The 15,082-nt window shown below is 36.8% G+C and overlaps 3 protein-coding genes and 1 long non-coding RNA gene across 6 annotated transcripts in view; 1 reads left to right on the forward strand and 3 right to left on the reverse strand.

Moving 5' to 3' along the window:
• LOC111468050 (probable LRR receptor-like serine/threonine-protein kinase At1g56140) overlaps positions 1-9,763 on the forward strand; it is an 11,179-nt gene extending 1,416 nt beyond the window's left edge. The window contains exons 4-26 of one of the 2 annotated variants that reach the window (XM_023113102.1): positions 35-227; positions 745-816; positions 1,015-1,086; positions 1,196-1,267; positions 1,563-1,634; positions 2,576-2,647; positions 2,730-2,801; positions 2,969-3,040; positions 3,120-3,191; positions 3,291-3,362; positions 3,771-3,842; positions 3,928-3,993; positions 4,595-4,660; positions 4,793-4,837; positions 4,920-4,987; positions 5,164-5,540; positions 6,616-6,811; positions 6,888-7,055; positions 7,242-7,360; positions 7,734-7,944; positions 8,021-8,252; positions 8,332-8,482; positions 9,161-9,763. In XM_023113102.1, coding sequence (XP_022968870.1) covers positions 35-227; positions 745-816; positions 1,015-1,086; positions 1,196-1,267; positions 1,563-1,634; positions 2,576-2,647; positions 2,730-2,801; positions 2,969-3,040; positions 3,120-3,191; positions 3,291-3,362; positions 3,771-3,842; positions 3,928-3,993; positions 4,595-4,660; positions 4,793-4,837; positions 4,920-4,987; positions 5,164-5,540; positions 6,616-6,811; positions 6,888-7,055; positions 7,242-7,360; positions 7,734-7,944; positions 8,021-8,252; positions 8,332-8,482; positions 9,161-9,538 — 2,990 coding nt within the window. In that variant the 3' untranslated portion in view covers positions 9,539-9,763. The remainder of the gene's footprint in view (positions 1-34; positions 228-744; positions 817-1,014; positions 1,087-1,195; positions 1,268-1,562; positions 1,635-2,575; positions 2,648-2,729; positions 2,802-2,968; positions 3,041-3,119; positions 3,192-3,290; positions 3,363-3,770; positions 3,843-3,927; positions 3,994-4,594; positions 4,661-4,792; positions 4,838-4,919; positions 4,988-5,163; positions 5,541-6,615; positions 6,812-6,887; positions 7,056-7,241; positions 7,361-7,733; positions 7,945-8,020; positions 8,253-8,331; positions 8,483-9,160) is intronic. The other variant, XM_023113103.1, reaches the window with a different exon arrangement.
• A 79-nt stretch (positions 9,764-9,842) lies between these two features.
• LOC111468053 lies at positions 9,843-10,648 on the reverse strand. Its single transcript, XM_023113106.1, has one exon. The coding sequence runs from the start codon at positions 10,603-10,605 to the stop codon at positions 9,997-9,999; it is 609 nt and encodes a 202-aa protein (XP_022968874.1). The 5' UTR covers positions 10,606-10,648; the 3' UTR covers positions 9,843-9,996.
• A 42-nt stretch (positions 10,649-10,690) lies between these two features.
• On the reverse strand, positions 10,691-13,051 carry LOC111468052 (acetylajmalan esterase-like). Its single transcript, XM_023113105.1, has 5 exons — positions 12,716-13,051; positions 12,433-12,648; positions 12,205-12,353; positions 11,242-11,515; positions 10,691-11,159 (listed from the first exon to the last, which is right to left on the reverse strand). The coding sequence occupies exons 1-5, from the start codon at positions 12,876-12,878 to the stop codon at positions 11,041-11,043; spliced, it is 921 nt and encodes a 306-aa protein (XP_022968873.1). The 5' UTR covers positions 12,879-13,051; the 3' UTR covers positions 10,691-11,040.
• Positions 13,052-13,613: 562 nt separating this feature from the next.
• Positions 13,614-15,053, reverse strand: LOC111468454. Of its 2 annotated transcripts, none has more exons than XR_002714748.1 (2): positions 14,895-15,053; positions 13,614-14,319 (listed from the first exon to the last, which is right to left on the reverse strand). It is a non-coding gene; the product is annotated as an uncharacterized LOC111468454 (long non-coding RNA). The 2 variants fall into 2 exon arrangements; XR_002714749.1 differs by having other exon boundaries at positions 13,614-14,387.
• Positions 15,054-15,082: the final 29 nt, after the last annotated feature.

Genomic DNA, 15,082 nt, shown 5'->3' on the forward strand with positions numbered 1-15,082 from the left:
TTTTTTTTTTTTTTTTTTTTTGGTGTGTGTGCAGCAAGAGCTCTGAATTCCATATTTAGACAATGGCGTATATCGGCGCCATCAGGGGCGTGGAATATAAGCGGGAATTTGTGCAGTGGGAGGGCAGTCGACACTACCACCCCCATTGACATTAATGGAAACCTCAATCCTCTCATAAAATGCGATTGCTCAGCCAACAACGGTTCAACTTGCCTCATTACTCAACTGTATCTCTCTCTCTCTCTCTCTCTCTCTCTGCATCTATCGCATTGCATTTGAAGAGCTGGAGCAATTCGAATTAGTTTTATTTACGATTGCCTTGAGCATTCCTATTCTGCATGTGCGATTGTTGGGACTTGAGTTTAGTTGTGGAAATCCAGAATCAAGTTGCTGAATAAAACTAATTTATAGTTGGGACATTCGATTCTAACGACTTCCATTCGTTTAAGCATTGATATACATGGACCGTAAAAAAAAAGGATCTGAGTTGCAGGAATTTATACATGTGTATCCATAAGCTTGCAATGTTCGCTGATAAAAAAAAAAATCAGTTTTTCTAGATGACCAATGCCGCCATATTGCTTGTATGTTTTGCATCCAGACAAATCTGGTCGATCATAAGAGGATATAATCTACTTGAAAGAAAAGATCAGAGAAGATCATATTTATTTCTCATAACAAACTAATGTTCTTTGTTTTCTTTCTTGTTCAGTTTGAATTCATCTCATTTATATGGTTTTGCAGGCACGTTTATGCAATAAACGTTGTTGGTGTACTTCCACCAGAGCTATGGACATTAACTTCCCTCACCTATCTGTATGTTTTCTTCCTTAATACACACACAGACTTTTTAGAATATTACATCATTTGTTGAGTGGAGAATTTGAATCGTGAGCTCTTAGAACAAATTGCGTTCATGTTGGCGCATATATATGTATTTGATATTATATTAAGTGTATTGTGGAAAGTTTTATTGGTATCTTGTGCAATTAAATTGAACTGAATTTCTTTCAGGAAGTTGGATCAAAATTTCTTGACTGGAATGCTATCTGCATCTGTTGGTAATCTCACAGGATTGCGAACGTTGTAAGACAATCCATAGCTTTTTCTAGAGACCTCAAAAGACATAATATCATATCGAACATCAACGTTAAAGATTTTATCCATTTTCTAATTTTAAACAAATTATGATTAGGAGCCTGGGCATTAATGCATTATCAGGGGAACTTCCGAAGGAACTTGGATCTCTTTCTAAACTGGAACTGTTGTAAGTTTTCTGTTTCTACTCAACTCTGGAGGACATCCGAATAGCTAGCTTATCCCGTTGCTTTTTATTAGATCTATGGAGCTAACTTTTTCATTCAATTTGTTAATTACATGAAATGATTTTTTGTGCACTAAAAAATTCTAAATTTTACTCGCATGCTTCTGTCTTTTCCTTCCTTATGAATAGGAGAAATGAAACTTTTCATGAGTACAAATGCAGATCATTTGTATTATATGTCATGCGGCTGTATTTCATATGACCATAGTTAACTGTTGCGATTTGACTGATATTGTAGGGCTTTCGGATCCAACAATTTCTCTGGTTCCTTACCGCCAGAGCTTGGAAATCTTTCTATGTTGAAGGAACTGTAAGCTTTTCGTTCTTTCTTTCTTTCTTTCTTTCTTTTTTTTTTTCTCTCTTTATTTTTATTTTTTATTTTTTATTTTTTGGTTTTTGTTTATAAAAATTCTTGACCCTTTTTTCATATCTACATGTGTAAATTATGCTTATGGGGTTGCCTTTCCTAGTTCTCAACAACTAAATCTGAATTTTTGGCATCAACCTTTTGACCAGTGGGATAAAAACCTAAAATGTTATAGTCATGTGGTTGCCCTCAGTTTATTGATTTTTTTTTTTTTTATATTCAGGATATTGTTGGATGTGCCGTATCTCATGATTTTTGTAATTTCCAGAAATACCACAATCTTCTTATGTTTATCGGGCATGAAAAAAGATGACCTGCTATTATTGATAGAAAGCTGACATTAAAACTCACTCTTGTATGCATGATAGGAATTATATCCTATTTGACATTCATCAATATAACTCTAACAAGTTATAAATAGAACTTAAAAATGTTATAAAACAAACCTTATATGTTGTATTTTTGCGTACCGAAGTCAATGTTTGAGAGCCAAACTTCAGTTAATGAAGAGTATAACGTTGGTGACATAAAATAAAGAAAAGACTGAAAGCTAAACCAACTTTTGTGAAAGAAAAAACTCATTGATTTTAACGGTTCCCTATCCTGGGTTTAACTCATAGTACTTACCTATTCATGGTCATGATCATTTTTTTTTAATTGGAAGTTTGTTGATGCAAGAATCTAAAATACTAATTTGACTTTGGGTCCCTTCATCTGTGATATGCATTTCTGAGCATGCTGAATGGTCTGAATGAATAGATTTGTCTCGAGTTTCAATCTTTGACTTGGGTTTTGTTCCACTTAGTTGTGGTGATCCTACCTTTACTCTGCGTTTGCACTGTTTCATTATACTGATAATTTGTTGATCATGTTTGTCTTGATAGATACATTGATAGCTCTGGAGTTTCTGGTGGTATTCCTCAATCATTTTCACGCCTAAGAAACTTGCATACAGTGTAATCCATTTTCTGGCTTTAATTTTTCCTAACATTATCAGCAAGGATGCATCATTCATATGTAAATCTCTCTTCTGAACAGGTGGGCATCAGACAATGAATTCAGTGGCAGAATACCTGATTTCATCGGGAGTTGGACAGGGCTCACGTCTTTGTAAGAAAATTATGTTATCATGTCTCTTCTTAGCTCCAAACCACCCCCCCTCTCTCCAAAAGTGAGTAGAAATTGCAACACAAACAATGCTATGCAGAAGTTTTTGTTACTTGCAATTTCTAGTTAAGTTGAAGGTCTGTCCGTTTATTATCTACTCACTTTTGTAGGAGGTTTCAAGGAAACTCTTTTACAGGTCCCATACCATCGACATTTTCAAACCTGACATCTTTGACGGAGTTGTGAGTAACTCTAACCATTTCAGTGTATCTGGTCTATGTACTTGACTCATTGCTAATGTTCCATATATAAATAATATAGGAGAATAGGTGATTTATCCAATGGGAGCTCTTCTCTAGCATTCATCAGTAATATGGCATCTCTAACTATCCTGTGAGTTGGCTCCATTTTATTGTTTCATTGCTGTTATTATCTTTTTATATTTTCAATCAACCAAACGTTTTTATGATTATAATGTTCCTTTTCTTGCAGGGTGTTGAGAAATAATAATATGACAGGTTCAATTCCATCCAACATTGGAGAATTTCGTAGACTTACCCAGCTGTAAGAATTCCTCATCAACGGATAACCGTTTAAATTAATTTGTTGCTTGTAATGAGCTAAGTTAGATTTATTTGCGTTGCAAACAAATTTGACTCGTACACCTGTACGTCAGTTTTTGTGTATATGATATCCTTGCCTCACCAAATCACCCTAGAAACAACAATGTTCATGTTCTCTTTTAAGAAATTGTGTTGGTGTCATCTCATCTCCAAACTGATTTATAAATTAAGATGGGATCCATTTGGATGATAAATCTAGTAACATGTTTTCCTTTTTTTTTTTTTTTCTTACCATTATGAAACTTAGTGCTCTTGGGGAGAATTGAATCCTATTTGATGATCGCATTTTATTCTTAAAAGTTCTTGTAGTTCTGGTAATGGAGTGACTCCATTCTCCTTTCTGTTGTAGGGACTTGAGCTTCAACAACTTGACAGGAGAGATTCCAAGCTCGCTTTTCAATTTGAGTTCACTGTCACACTTGTAACATCCAGCCCTTCCTATACTAACTATCTGACTCCCACCATTTTTTTGTCGAATTGAAGTGTATATTCTGTCTTTTGCTCAGGTTTCTTGGAAATAATAAGTTAAATGGGACCCTACCTACACAGAAGAGTGCATCACTTCTTAATATGTAAGTTCGTCTTGTAAATTTTGATTTCAGTTAACGATGCCCCTTACAAGTAAATCTGATTTAGCAATATTTCTTTTGGTCAATTAGATGGAAGATATGTTGTATTCCTGGGAAATGAAAATTTTTCCATCTCAAAGATATATGAAAGATTCTACTGTATATTTCACTATGCTCCAACGGAATATATCTTTTATCAAACATCTCGATTACCAAGTTTAAATATTCATAGTAAGAAGTTGCATAGGATGCATTTCTTGGGTTATTTTTAAATACGTGCTTTTTGAGATTGAGGTTTTGAGAAGGCATGGTATTCATTCAGGCAAACAATCATATGCTTGTTCAATTTGAAAACAGTGGCAACACGTTCTTTTGGCATGCTTAGATTTATTGGCTAAGACACTAAAGAATCTGTCTACCTTTTCAAAATAAGTTTAAAATTCCAAAACCCTACATGCATTGTCGTGGAATGCTTAGCTGAAATCTTTAGCTTGACTCGATGAGTACACATCTTAATAGTCATTTCTCACATTTTCCTTTTACACCGTTCTTTGGTTGTTAACTTCTGTACTGAGTGCTAATGCCTTGCCACTTGATCTTGTAGAGACTTGTCATATAATGATTTATCAGGGAGCTTTCCTCCTTGGATCAACCAGCAAAATTTACAGATGTAAGTAATGTGCCACTGATTTTCTGTTCTTTTTCTCTACAATCATGCAAATGACAATAATACACTGCCTACCTACTCAATGTAATATTAAGATGAAGGTTATGTTATAATCTTATTGGCTTTGATATGCAGAAATTTAGTAGTCAACAATTTCACAATTGAAGGTTCAAGTAGCAGGTATTTCCATGAGTTCATTTAATATCCTTGCGTTCACAAATTTTTCGTTGGTGGTCTGTTTAACACATCTCTCTTTTGCTTTCAGTGGTTTGCCTTCTGGATTGAATTGTCTTCAACGCAACTTTCCTTGTAATCGAGACCGTCCAAGATGTGAGTAGAAATTACAAAATAAATTCTTCCTATTTGTTGTTTGTTTCTCTGAGGAAGAGGAAAAACTACCTCAGGCTTCTAACTTTTGAAATAAGGCAATTGTTAAATCAGAAGATGCACCGTCCTACGTGTGGATATCTTTTATTCATATCTCCTGTCTTGTATGTTGATGCCAGATTCTGATTTTGGGATCAAGTGTGGAGGTCCACAGATCACAAGTTCATCAGGGATTTTGTTTGAAAGGGAAAATGAGACTCTCGGTCCTGCTACATACTTTGTTACCCAGTCAAATAGATGGGCCGTTAGTAATACTGGATACTTCACTGGGACCAACAATCCTGAATACATAGGCAAGACATTGTCTCAATTCCCAAACTCCCTTGACACAGAACTTTTTCAGACACAGCGTCTATCTGCTTCATCATTGAGATACTATGGACTGGGACTTGAGAATGGCAACTACACAGTGAACCTTCATTTTGCAGAAATAGCTTTCCCAGATTCAAATACATGGCAAAGCCGTGGGAGGCGTCTCTTTGATATATATATCCAGGTTTCTTTTTAATTCTTCATTTATATAATCATGTTATGAGTCTTCCTCTACCATAGTTCCAGGCGAGGGCAAAAAATATTTTTCTAGAAGCTTTGCCTATATTTTGCAGACACTGTTATGACAAGGGCTTTTAAGTTGGTTGGCCCTGGAAATTTGATACAATATTTTAAGTTTCTGTCTAATTTTAAAAAAAATGTATAATATTTTAACTTTCATAACCTATCTAATAGGTCTCCAGACTTTAAATTTTGTGTCTAATAGATTATTGCATTTTCAATATGGTGTCTAATAGGTTCTTGTTTTATTTAATATGTTTTAAAATTCACCATGTTATTGTCCTACACAAAATTCACTTTTATGTGAAATAGATTCATTGATTTAAAAAATGTTAAATATGTGAAGAATCTATTAAACACATAATTGAAAGTTTAGGGATATTAGATATCTGTAAACTTCATTCAATTACAGATATTAGATATTTGTAAACTTCAGTGAGTTAAATTTTAGGAATTAGATATTTGTAAACTTGAGTGAGTTAAATTTTAGGAATCTAGTACATGCATTTTGATGCATGGCATTTTGAAGCTCAGACCAATTCAATGACTAAAATTGTAATGAGAGAAATCACTTAGTTGCATGTTGGTCTTTGTCTTTATTGGGTTTATAAGTAGGTTCGATGACTTACTGGATTTTATGTACATTTAAATTTTCATTCACGTTTTGTTTTTTAATTAATTTTATGTACATTTTGGGTTGTTGTTTTTGTATCTTCTAAAAATAAAAATAATAAAAAATATTATCCTACATTTTCAGAAATTGGCATGTCGCCGTTTCCGTGTCTATCCGTGTCTATGCTTCTTAGTTGATGGGTGTTAGCAACACTTGTAGTTTTGTTTATGCAGTAAGAACAAGTGTCATCCGTCTTATATTTTAAATTTCATTTTTCTAATATTATATTTCCATTTGGTCCTGTGTTATTCCTTCACTAACTGATTTTCATTTTCCGACGTGCCTTCATTTTCGCGATTATCTGTTGCTCTGCTCCTTTGTCTGAGTTCATCATCATTGGTTCCAGGGAAATCGTGTCTTTCAGAACTTTGATATCAGAAAGGAGGCAGGTGGGTCTCTCCTTGCTGTCAGAAAGAATTTTACGGCTGAAGTTACAGAAAGCTTCCTGGAAATTCATCTCTTTTGGGCAGGCAAAGGTACTTGCTGCATACCTAATCAGGGTGCTTTTGGACCCTCCGTTTCAGCCATCAGTGCTACCCCAGGTAATTAGTAATGGCAAGTTTTGTTCTTTGTTGTGTCCTTGTTTTCAAGTACTGAAATTAGTGAGCTTTTCTGCAGATTTTGAACCAACTGTCAGCAACGTACCTCCAAATACTGAGGAGAATAATAGAACGGGCCTAATTGTAGGGCTCGTTGTTGGTTTAGGATCTGTTTTCTTTCTGATTATTGGCGCAGTTTTCTTTGTTCTCCAGAGAAGGAAAAGGCGTCGTGCCTATGAAGATGAAGGTAATTACAAGGAATCTGCTTCGAAGTAGTTGTTTGCATCTTGATTCTGTTGCATTCCACATTAAATGCTTGCATAAATTGGTCCCTTATTGCTGTATTTTCTTCCATTTTGGATCTACTTTGGAGGAGGCATACTGTAATTTCTATCCACATCTATACCAATTATTTATTTTTATTATTTTGCAGAGCTCCTTGGGATAGATGCTAGACCGTACACTTTTAGTTTTTCTGAACTAAGGGGTGCTACAAGCGACTTTAATCCATCCAACAAACTTGGCGAGGGAGGATTTGGACCTGTTTACAAGGTATGGTCTCTCTTTAAAATGGCGGAGTGGATAGGGCTAGGAAAATGTCATTATCATGGTTGTCTCCTGTTGTATTATTCACATCTGATTCAATTATCTGAAACTACCCAATAAATTTCGGAAATATTGTATGTGTAAAAAAAGAAAAGATAATGTTGTAGATCTTGGTAAACTTATAACCATTGCGGGAAAAGGATAGTTTATCTCAAACTGAGTCAACCTTATATGTGAGAATATGACGTATCATAACAGTTTTACCAATTTCAATTACTGTTTTTGCTTCGAAGTTTGTACGATAGTGGGAAGATTATATCTATTTTTACGTTCTGAAGTACTGCTATTACTTACTATCTGATTTCTTTTATCCTTGCAGGGAACACTAAGCGATGGAAGAGTGGTTGCTGTCAAGCAACTTTCAGTGGCATCCCACCAAGGAAAGAGCCAGTTTGTCGCTGAGATTGCTACAATATCCGCAGTGCAACATCGTAATCTTGTAAAATTATATGGATGCTGCATTGAGGCCGACAAACGTCTCCTTGTTTATGAGTTTCTTGAAAACAAGAGTCTTGACCAAGCATTATTTGGTAAGGAATTTATATCCAATTTTCCGGCTGTTGAAAGCAAAGATAGTTGTATTTAACCATGGGTTTTGTGTGGCAGGAAATAAACATTTGACTATTGATTGGCCAACACGTTTTGACATATGCGTGGGTGTAGCAAGGGGTCTCACTTACCTCCATGAGGAATCAAGACTTCGCATAGTGCACAGAGATGTTAAGGCCAGTAACATCCTGCTTGACGGTAATCTGATTCCCAAAATTTCAGATTTTGGCTTAGCCAAACTTTATGATGACAAAAAGACTCATATAAGCACCCGTGTCGCTGGGACAATGTAAGATTAATTCAGTAATTGTGTTTTCGCTTTTTTTCTTTGGGTACAAGTACTAATGTTGGCCAGCTTACTGTTGCAGTGGTTATCTTGCACCTGAGTATGCCATGCGTGGCCACCTTACGGAGAAGGCTGATGTGTTTGGATTTGGCGTTGTGGCTCTTGAAATTGTCAGTGGAAGGCCAAATTCAGACCCAAGCTTAGAGCAAGATAAAATTTATCTTCTCGAATGGGTAAGAATTATTCGTTTTTCCTGTTTTGTTCATTAGGATCACCCCCCTCCCCGGAGTAGAACAAATATCTTCGAACCCGTTCCAGTGAAATTAAATGAACTAACACACTCTAGAAGATTTACGGCTGAAAAAGTTTTGAATTTTTCAGATAAAATGTAACGACGGATTAAAGAGCTTCTCTCTCACTTAGATGCCACTTATACTTCCTCTTTCTAAGCACCCTCCCCAAGCTTATTATTTGAAATCATGCCCTTTTCAGATCCTTCTCTATTACCTCCATATTATTCTCATCCTTCTCTATTAACTTTACCCTTGAACTTAAATCAATAGTAATCTGAACATACAATTGCTGGAGAGTCCCGAGCAATCATTTAAATTTAGCAGTTTGGCTGAAACATGAGAGGAGCATAAGAAAACAATAAAAACTAATCAATAATATCTTTCCTTGCATTTTCTCCCATAACTCAATGACAGAGGACAGAAATATATACATTATCACTCAGACATTAGTGTTAATCTGTCTATGAGGCACCAAGTGATTAGATAATATTTTTGGCCGTTTTAATCCAAGAAGGGTATACAATAGAAAATTGACATTTCAATTAGGCGATGCTTCCTCATCGCTTCCATTTAAATTTCGCTTAGAAGTTGTGTGATAAATTCCTGTTTTGCTTGTAGGCATGGTACCTCCACGAAAACAACTGTGAACTTGAGATGGTGGATCCTGAATTATTAGAGTTCAGCAAGGAGGAAGTAAAGAGGGTGATTGGTGTATCTCTTCTGTGCACTCAAACATCCCCAGCTCTTCGGCCGTCAATGTCCCGCGTAGTGGCAATGCTGACCGGAGACATCGAAGTGACTCCTGTAACTTCCAAACCAGGTTACCTTACTGATTGGAAATTTGATGACATTACAAGCTTTATAGATAATCCATCAACTGAAGAACCTGATACTGGCCGTTATGCATCGACTAGTTCGAGTGTTGTTGGTGCAAAGCATACGCCAGCCAATGATTTTGAACCAATGCTCCATGAATTATTAGGGGAAGGTAGGTAAAGAAGCTTAGTTTCATATTTGCTCAACGTTCCCCCACCTCCGGCTTTGTACATTGTGATTTAATTTCATACAACATTTGTGTCGTTTCGAACCTCCCATTTGTGAATTATTTATGATCTCATTGATTTCTGTGTTGGAGTTTGTAAGTTAAATTGCTTATTACTCAAAAGTACCGTTCACAAAATAGATTGCCCATGGAGTTTGGATTCCATGATTGTATCTTTTGATTGTGGTTGTGGTCTATCATACATATCTGTTTGAGCAGGTAGATGCTCTAAGTAATAATAACAAAAGAACCATTTTTGGAAAGAACTTCAAATTGTTATCCATATGATACCACCAAAGCAACAAGATAGTGCAGAACAGAGTGTGATCTGCAGTGAAACAAACAAGATCCACCAAGATCGAAATCCATGGCATCATCAAAATCATCAATTTTGTAAAAAAAAACCCCTCTACTAGTTACACAGAACAACCCTAATAATCCCAAGAAACATACAGGAAACAGAGAAGAAAAACAGAGTGATGAAATCCCTTGAAGACCATTTTCTGACAGCCTTGGCTTCAACCCTCAGGCTTTTCGCCCTCCTCAGCGCATCCACCTCCTTCAACAAATCGAACTCAACCCCTTTCCTCTTCAACTCATCAACACACTTCCCCAGCAAATTCCTGTCTTCTTTTTCCCTTTCCAGCAGTTTATCCAAGTGGGCCTCAAGATCGGTCTTGTATCTCACGGCCCAAATGATACCCAGAGAGAACAACAGAGAACAAAGCGACGGAATCCAGGATCTGTTGCAGGCTACTCCATGGAAATCCTTCGTCGAGGCATTGAAGAGGAGGAGCACGGCGGTGGAGTGGAAGATGAAGAAGAAAATGTGAAGCATAGTGATTTCTTTTCTCACAGAGTCGATTTGGGTTTCTTTCAGAGAGATTCTTCCGAAGATTAGTTCCTCTTCCTTGAGCCACTGCTTGAGAAGAAGTTTGTGGGTTGGGGTTTCGGCAATTTGGTGAAGTGGGTGTGAAGGCTTCGGTTCCATGACTGATAAAGCTTTGTTGTTATCATCCATGGAAATTAAAAGTCACAAAACAGAGAGAAGAGAAGGATAGAAGAATGTAGTGAAGAGGAGATCGGAGGCTCCCTTCTTTGATTTCTTTTTTTTCAAATAATTGTAACGGTCGGATCTGGAAAAGCGTTGCGTTGAAGTACGGTTTTGGTTAGAAGCCCCCCAATCCCCATGGCCCTTTCCATTCAACAATGGGCACGTGCTCCACTACGCAGCCCTCTCAACGGGTAATAAAATAAATTGAATATGGGTCCATATGGGTCCATCTCACTCTCACTAAACAACCCTCCTACAAACTAAAAAAGAATTAAAAAGCAAAGCTAAAGTAATGAAACAAATTTAAGGTATGCAATAATGCCGAGGAAGTATGTTGAGAATGAGCCAATATGTCATAAGTCTGTAAGCATTTTGCGTCAAATGAAATCCATCCCAACTGATTCACTCTCCAGGATTACCACAAACCGGCACTCCAGGAGCTCCACACATTTGCATCAGGTTGAACTCATAATCACCATCCATTCCACAACAAGGCTTATGCAGGGACGTTTCATCAAAGCCTGTTAATATATATTCTATCAGATAAGTAAACGTTTTGAGAAGAGAACATCAGCAGCATATAGTGCAACAAAGGAGGCTTACCGAGCGAGGAAGCTTCTCGTAGAATCCACAAGAGTGCATTATAGTAATCACCATACACGATATTCACATTTGGGTTCTCTTTTCTCATGGATTTGATAGCATCATTCAGATGGGTGTTGTGATAGATTGCTAAGTTGTTCAAATCCTTCAAACAGTGAAGCTCATCATAAGCAGTGGCATCGTTGGTTTGAAATCCAGCGAGATAGATTGGTAGGCAGCCTATTGGAAAGTTTCCCGGCACAATAACTTGAAAAGCACCGTAATTTATGACTCTCTGCAGTTACAAACAAAAAGAAAAGGAGATATGGATAGAAAGTGTTCAGGATGGTTGGGAGAGGAGTCGATCATAGGTTTATAAGTAAGAAATATTATCTTTCATTAGTATGAGTCCTCTTTCAGAAACCAAAAGCAAAGTTATATTCAAGGTGGACAATATCATACCATTACGGAGATATGTGATTCCTAATATAGTATCTGGGTCATGTCTTTAACTTAATCATGTCAATAGAATTCTCAAGTGTCAACAAAAAAAAGTTATGAGCCTCAAAGATGTAGTCAAAAGTGACTCGAGTGTCGAACATATGGTGTACTTTGTTCGAGAGTTCTAGAGGAGGAGTCGATTTCGATTAAGGGAGTGGCGGTTTGAGGACTCCATAGGGCTCAAAGGAGACTCAATGATGTACTTTGTTCGAGGAGAGGTTTATTGAAGAATGTTGGGAGAGTAGTCCCACATTGGCTAATTAAGGGGAAAATCATAGGTTTTTATAAATAAGGAATACTATCCATGGTTACGAGACCTATCCAGGAAACCAAAACCAAAACAAAGTCATTAGAATTCTAAGCAGGCAATAATCAAGTCATTAGAATTTATGATCTAAATAGGCAATATCATACCATTACATACAGAAATCAGTGATTCCTACACTAATAGAAAGGTTAAAAGAAATGAATCAAACCACATACCTCGACTGCCTCCTTTATAATTTGAACAACTTCAGGAACCAAATTTCTAACTTCTTCTATAGTCTTGCCTTGGAATAGCGCATAGTTGTAATCATTCCCTCCAATCTCACCAACAAAGAACAAAGCATTCTTCAATTTCTTGGTACAATCTGTAAAACAGAGATCGCAATAAGTAAAGTAATTCAGAGAGTTTGAAAGTAATGAGAAAGAGGAAGTCTATATAAATACCGTTCTCTTTAAAGAGACAAGTAATGTTGAAATGAGTAGACATCCAATCAAGCTGTTTAGACAAAGAGGAGTTGGTGACGCGAGAAGAGATTCTCTTTTGAGCAAGAACTTCCGAAGGCAAAGCCGTAGAGCCGGCCACTGCGAAATTCACCCCGTGAGTCATTGGTGCATCCTTGTCCAAATAAGGGTTTATCAAAGGAAGTCCAGCGGCAATAGCTGTAAGTAAACGAAATTAGCTTAAAACCCCATGTAAAGCAGAGAGGAAGGGTTTAAAGTTGGGTACCAAATTGATCGATGATTAGCAAGCCATTAGAACAGCGGCCAGTGGGGTTTTTGAAGAAGGATTCCCCGTAAGGGAGACGGGAAAAAGGGGTGGCCGGATTTTCTCGGATGAGGTTTCCGGTGTCTGAAACAGAGCCGCCCAGTTGGTAGATAGCGTCGAACATGCAGGAGGCCTTCGGCGGATGATCGGCAGCATTGGACGGTGAATGAAGAAGAAGAAGAAGAAGAAAGGAGGAGAGGCAAATTAGTGTTAAGAAGAAGTATGGTAGCAGAGCAGAGAGGCGCAATGGCTTTTGGAAGACTGATCATCGAGTATTTGATTTGATTAGATCATATTATGATTCTTTTAATTTAATTTATAAATATCTCTGACTTTAAGATATCAAATCAAACCCAACTATCTAAGTTGGATTTAAGAAGATTTGTTTGGTTTAACACCCAATTAAGATAGTAACTAAATTAATAAATCCTATCCATAAATGTGTTGCCAAGATTCTTTATTAATAGAAATCAACCCATTAGGACAAAAAAACAAAATAATTTAAGTTCGTTGATTAAAAATGCTTGAGGAATAGGGTTGCTCCATGGTTGCAGTAGCAAGTAATAGGCCTCACCTAAAGCAAGAGAGAGAAATATATGCGTATATATTAATGACTTTTGGTACGGACCATTTATTATCATTCACCCTATTCTTTTCATTCATTTTGATCTTTTCATGGGTAACTTTAACTATCTAGTGTGAGAGTCCTACTCCAGAAACACTCCAAATCCTCTACCCATCTATGGACGTGAAAATTTTAACAGTGATATTTGAATTAACTTGTGTATCTCGCTCTCAGATCAAATCCACCGCCAGTAAATATTCCCTCCCACCTAGGGTGGAAGCACAGTCCATAATCAAGAACAACCAGAAAACACCTTGCTGTACTCATATCCATCTTATGTAAACAGTAATGTACAATCCAATCATGCCACTCAAAAGGAGAAAATTCCAACAAAAAAAAAGGACACTAAAACAACTTTGGTCGACTGTATATGTATTTGCAAGAGAATCTAACAAACAGAAGCATTGTAGTTGAGGCTGTAGTAGTGAAGAGATTGATCGTGAGAGGCTTCAAACCGGAAAAACACACAATTTTGAACCTCATCCTTGCAAATCAGAGCTCCAAGTGTCTCCAAATGTCGCATATTATCCGCGAGTATGATGAGATTAAAAGCTACAAGGAGCACCAAGAATACAAAATAAGCAACCTTCGAAGCATTGAAAAATATGTAATATGCAACCAATGACAACAACTGCATGGCCCTTAGCTGCCTTTTTCTTCTCTTCGACCCTTCTGTTTCAAACTTTGTTAAATATGGAAAAAGCTTTAAGACTGCCACACAAACAATGTTCAACATATATATGCCAAAGCCAAAGCCAAGAGGGTTGATGCAATTATTGGTGGAGTTATTTCTGTTCACAACTCAATATAGGCAGCAGGTAGCAGTTGGTGAAATTGGTCTTAAATGAGAAGTCGACAAGTACACACACGTTTCTCATATACATGTTCTTCGTGTATCATCTAACTGTTTGGAGAGCTGTCGTGTATATACTTCGGCCACCTGTCAAAACATCATTTTTCTTACAAAATATTTATGAGTTCAGCCCTGATTCAATGATAATTAAGTACCTGAGGAAATAATCTTTGGGTTAATCATAATTTTATTGTGTGAATGCAGGCTTAATGATAATCAACCCAACTTATGAGACTTTTAGGTTCAAGTAATAAACTATATGATATAACAGGCATGCTTTTTTCAAATGCAGGGAGGGGGAAAACATTAATACTAATCAATCAAAGAGTTGGCAGGAGAAAGCTCAATTCACCAACTTTAATGTGACAGTTCAACCATTTAAAATGGTAGCAAGTTGGGTGAAACTAAAATATTTGAAAAGGTAGAATCTAGATTAGACAAGGACATGAACTTATATATTGGATGTCTTCATCTCAATTATATGTAAGTTCAGAAGTATTTTCAAATTTATGGTGTTTGGGTGTGGTAAATACTAGAAAAATAAACCATGGATAGAAATTACACATTCCATTTATGTATGACAATGCTTCATGTTCTAGCAGACTCAACACATTTTACTTGATGAATGGTACAGTAAGAAGAATACAGAGGCGCGTACGTACCAAGGACAAGTCTTGCACTGCCTGCATTGTTTCCTCTCTAACATTGAGGCAAGCATGCCAGCTTTGAGGTCGAAAAAGCACATTCTGAAAACACCGATAAGGTCAGGTTCGCCACGATCTTTGTCGGGTGCTAGAGCAAGCATGACAAATTTTGGCTTCCTCTGCCAAAGATGATCAATTTAAGGTGA

The sequence above is a fragment of the Cucurbita maxima genome, unplaced genomic scaffold, assembly GCF_002738345.1.
Source record: "Cucurbita maxima cultivar Rimu unplaced genomic scaffold, Cmax_1.0 Cma_Scf00036, whole genome shotgun sequence".
In the NCBI taxonomy this organism is placed as follows: Eukaryota; Viridiplantae; Streptophyta; class Magnoliopsida; order Cucurbitales; family Cucurbitaceae; genus Cucurbita; species Cucurbita maxima.

Excerpts from the sequence above, each read along its gene's own strand:
- LOC111468053 (XM_023113106.1), bottom strand. The coding sequence starts at position 10,605 with ATGGATGATAACAACAAAGCTTTATCAGTCATGGAACCGAAGCCTTCA.
- LOC111468052 (XM_023113105.1), bottom strand. The coding sequence starts at position 12,878 with ATGTTCGACGCTATCTACCAACTGGGCGGCTCTGTTTCAGACACCGGA. Across the intron at positions 12,649-12,715 it reads GCTAATCATCGATCAATTTG|CTATTGCCGCTGGACTTCCT; the intron begins GTACCCAACTTT and ends GTTTACTTACAG. Across the intron at positions 12,354-12,432 it reads TTGTCTCTTTAAAGAGAACG|ATTGTACCAAGAAATTGAAG; the intron begins GTATTTATATAG and ends TCTGTTTTACAG.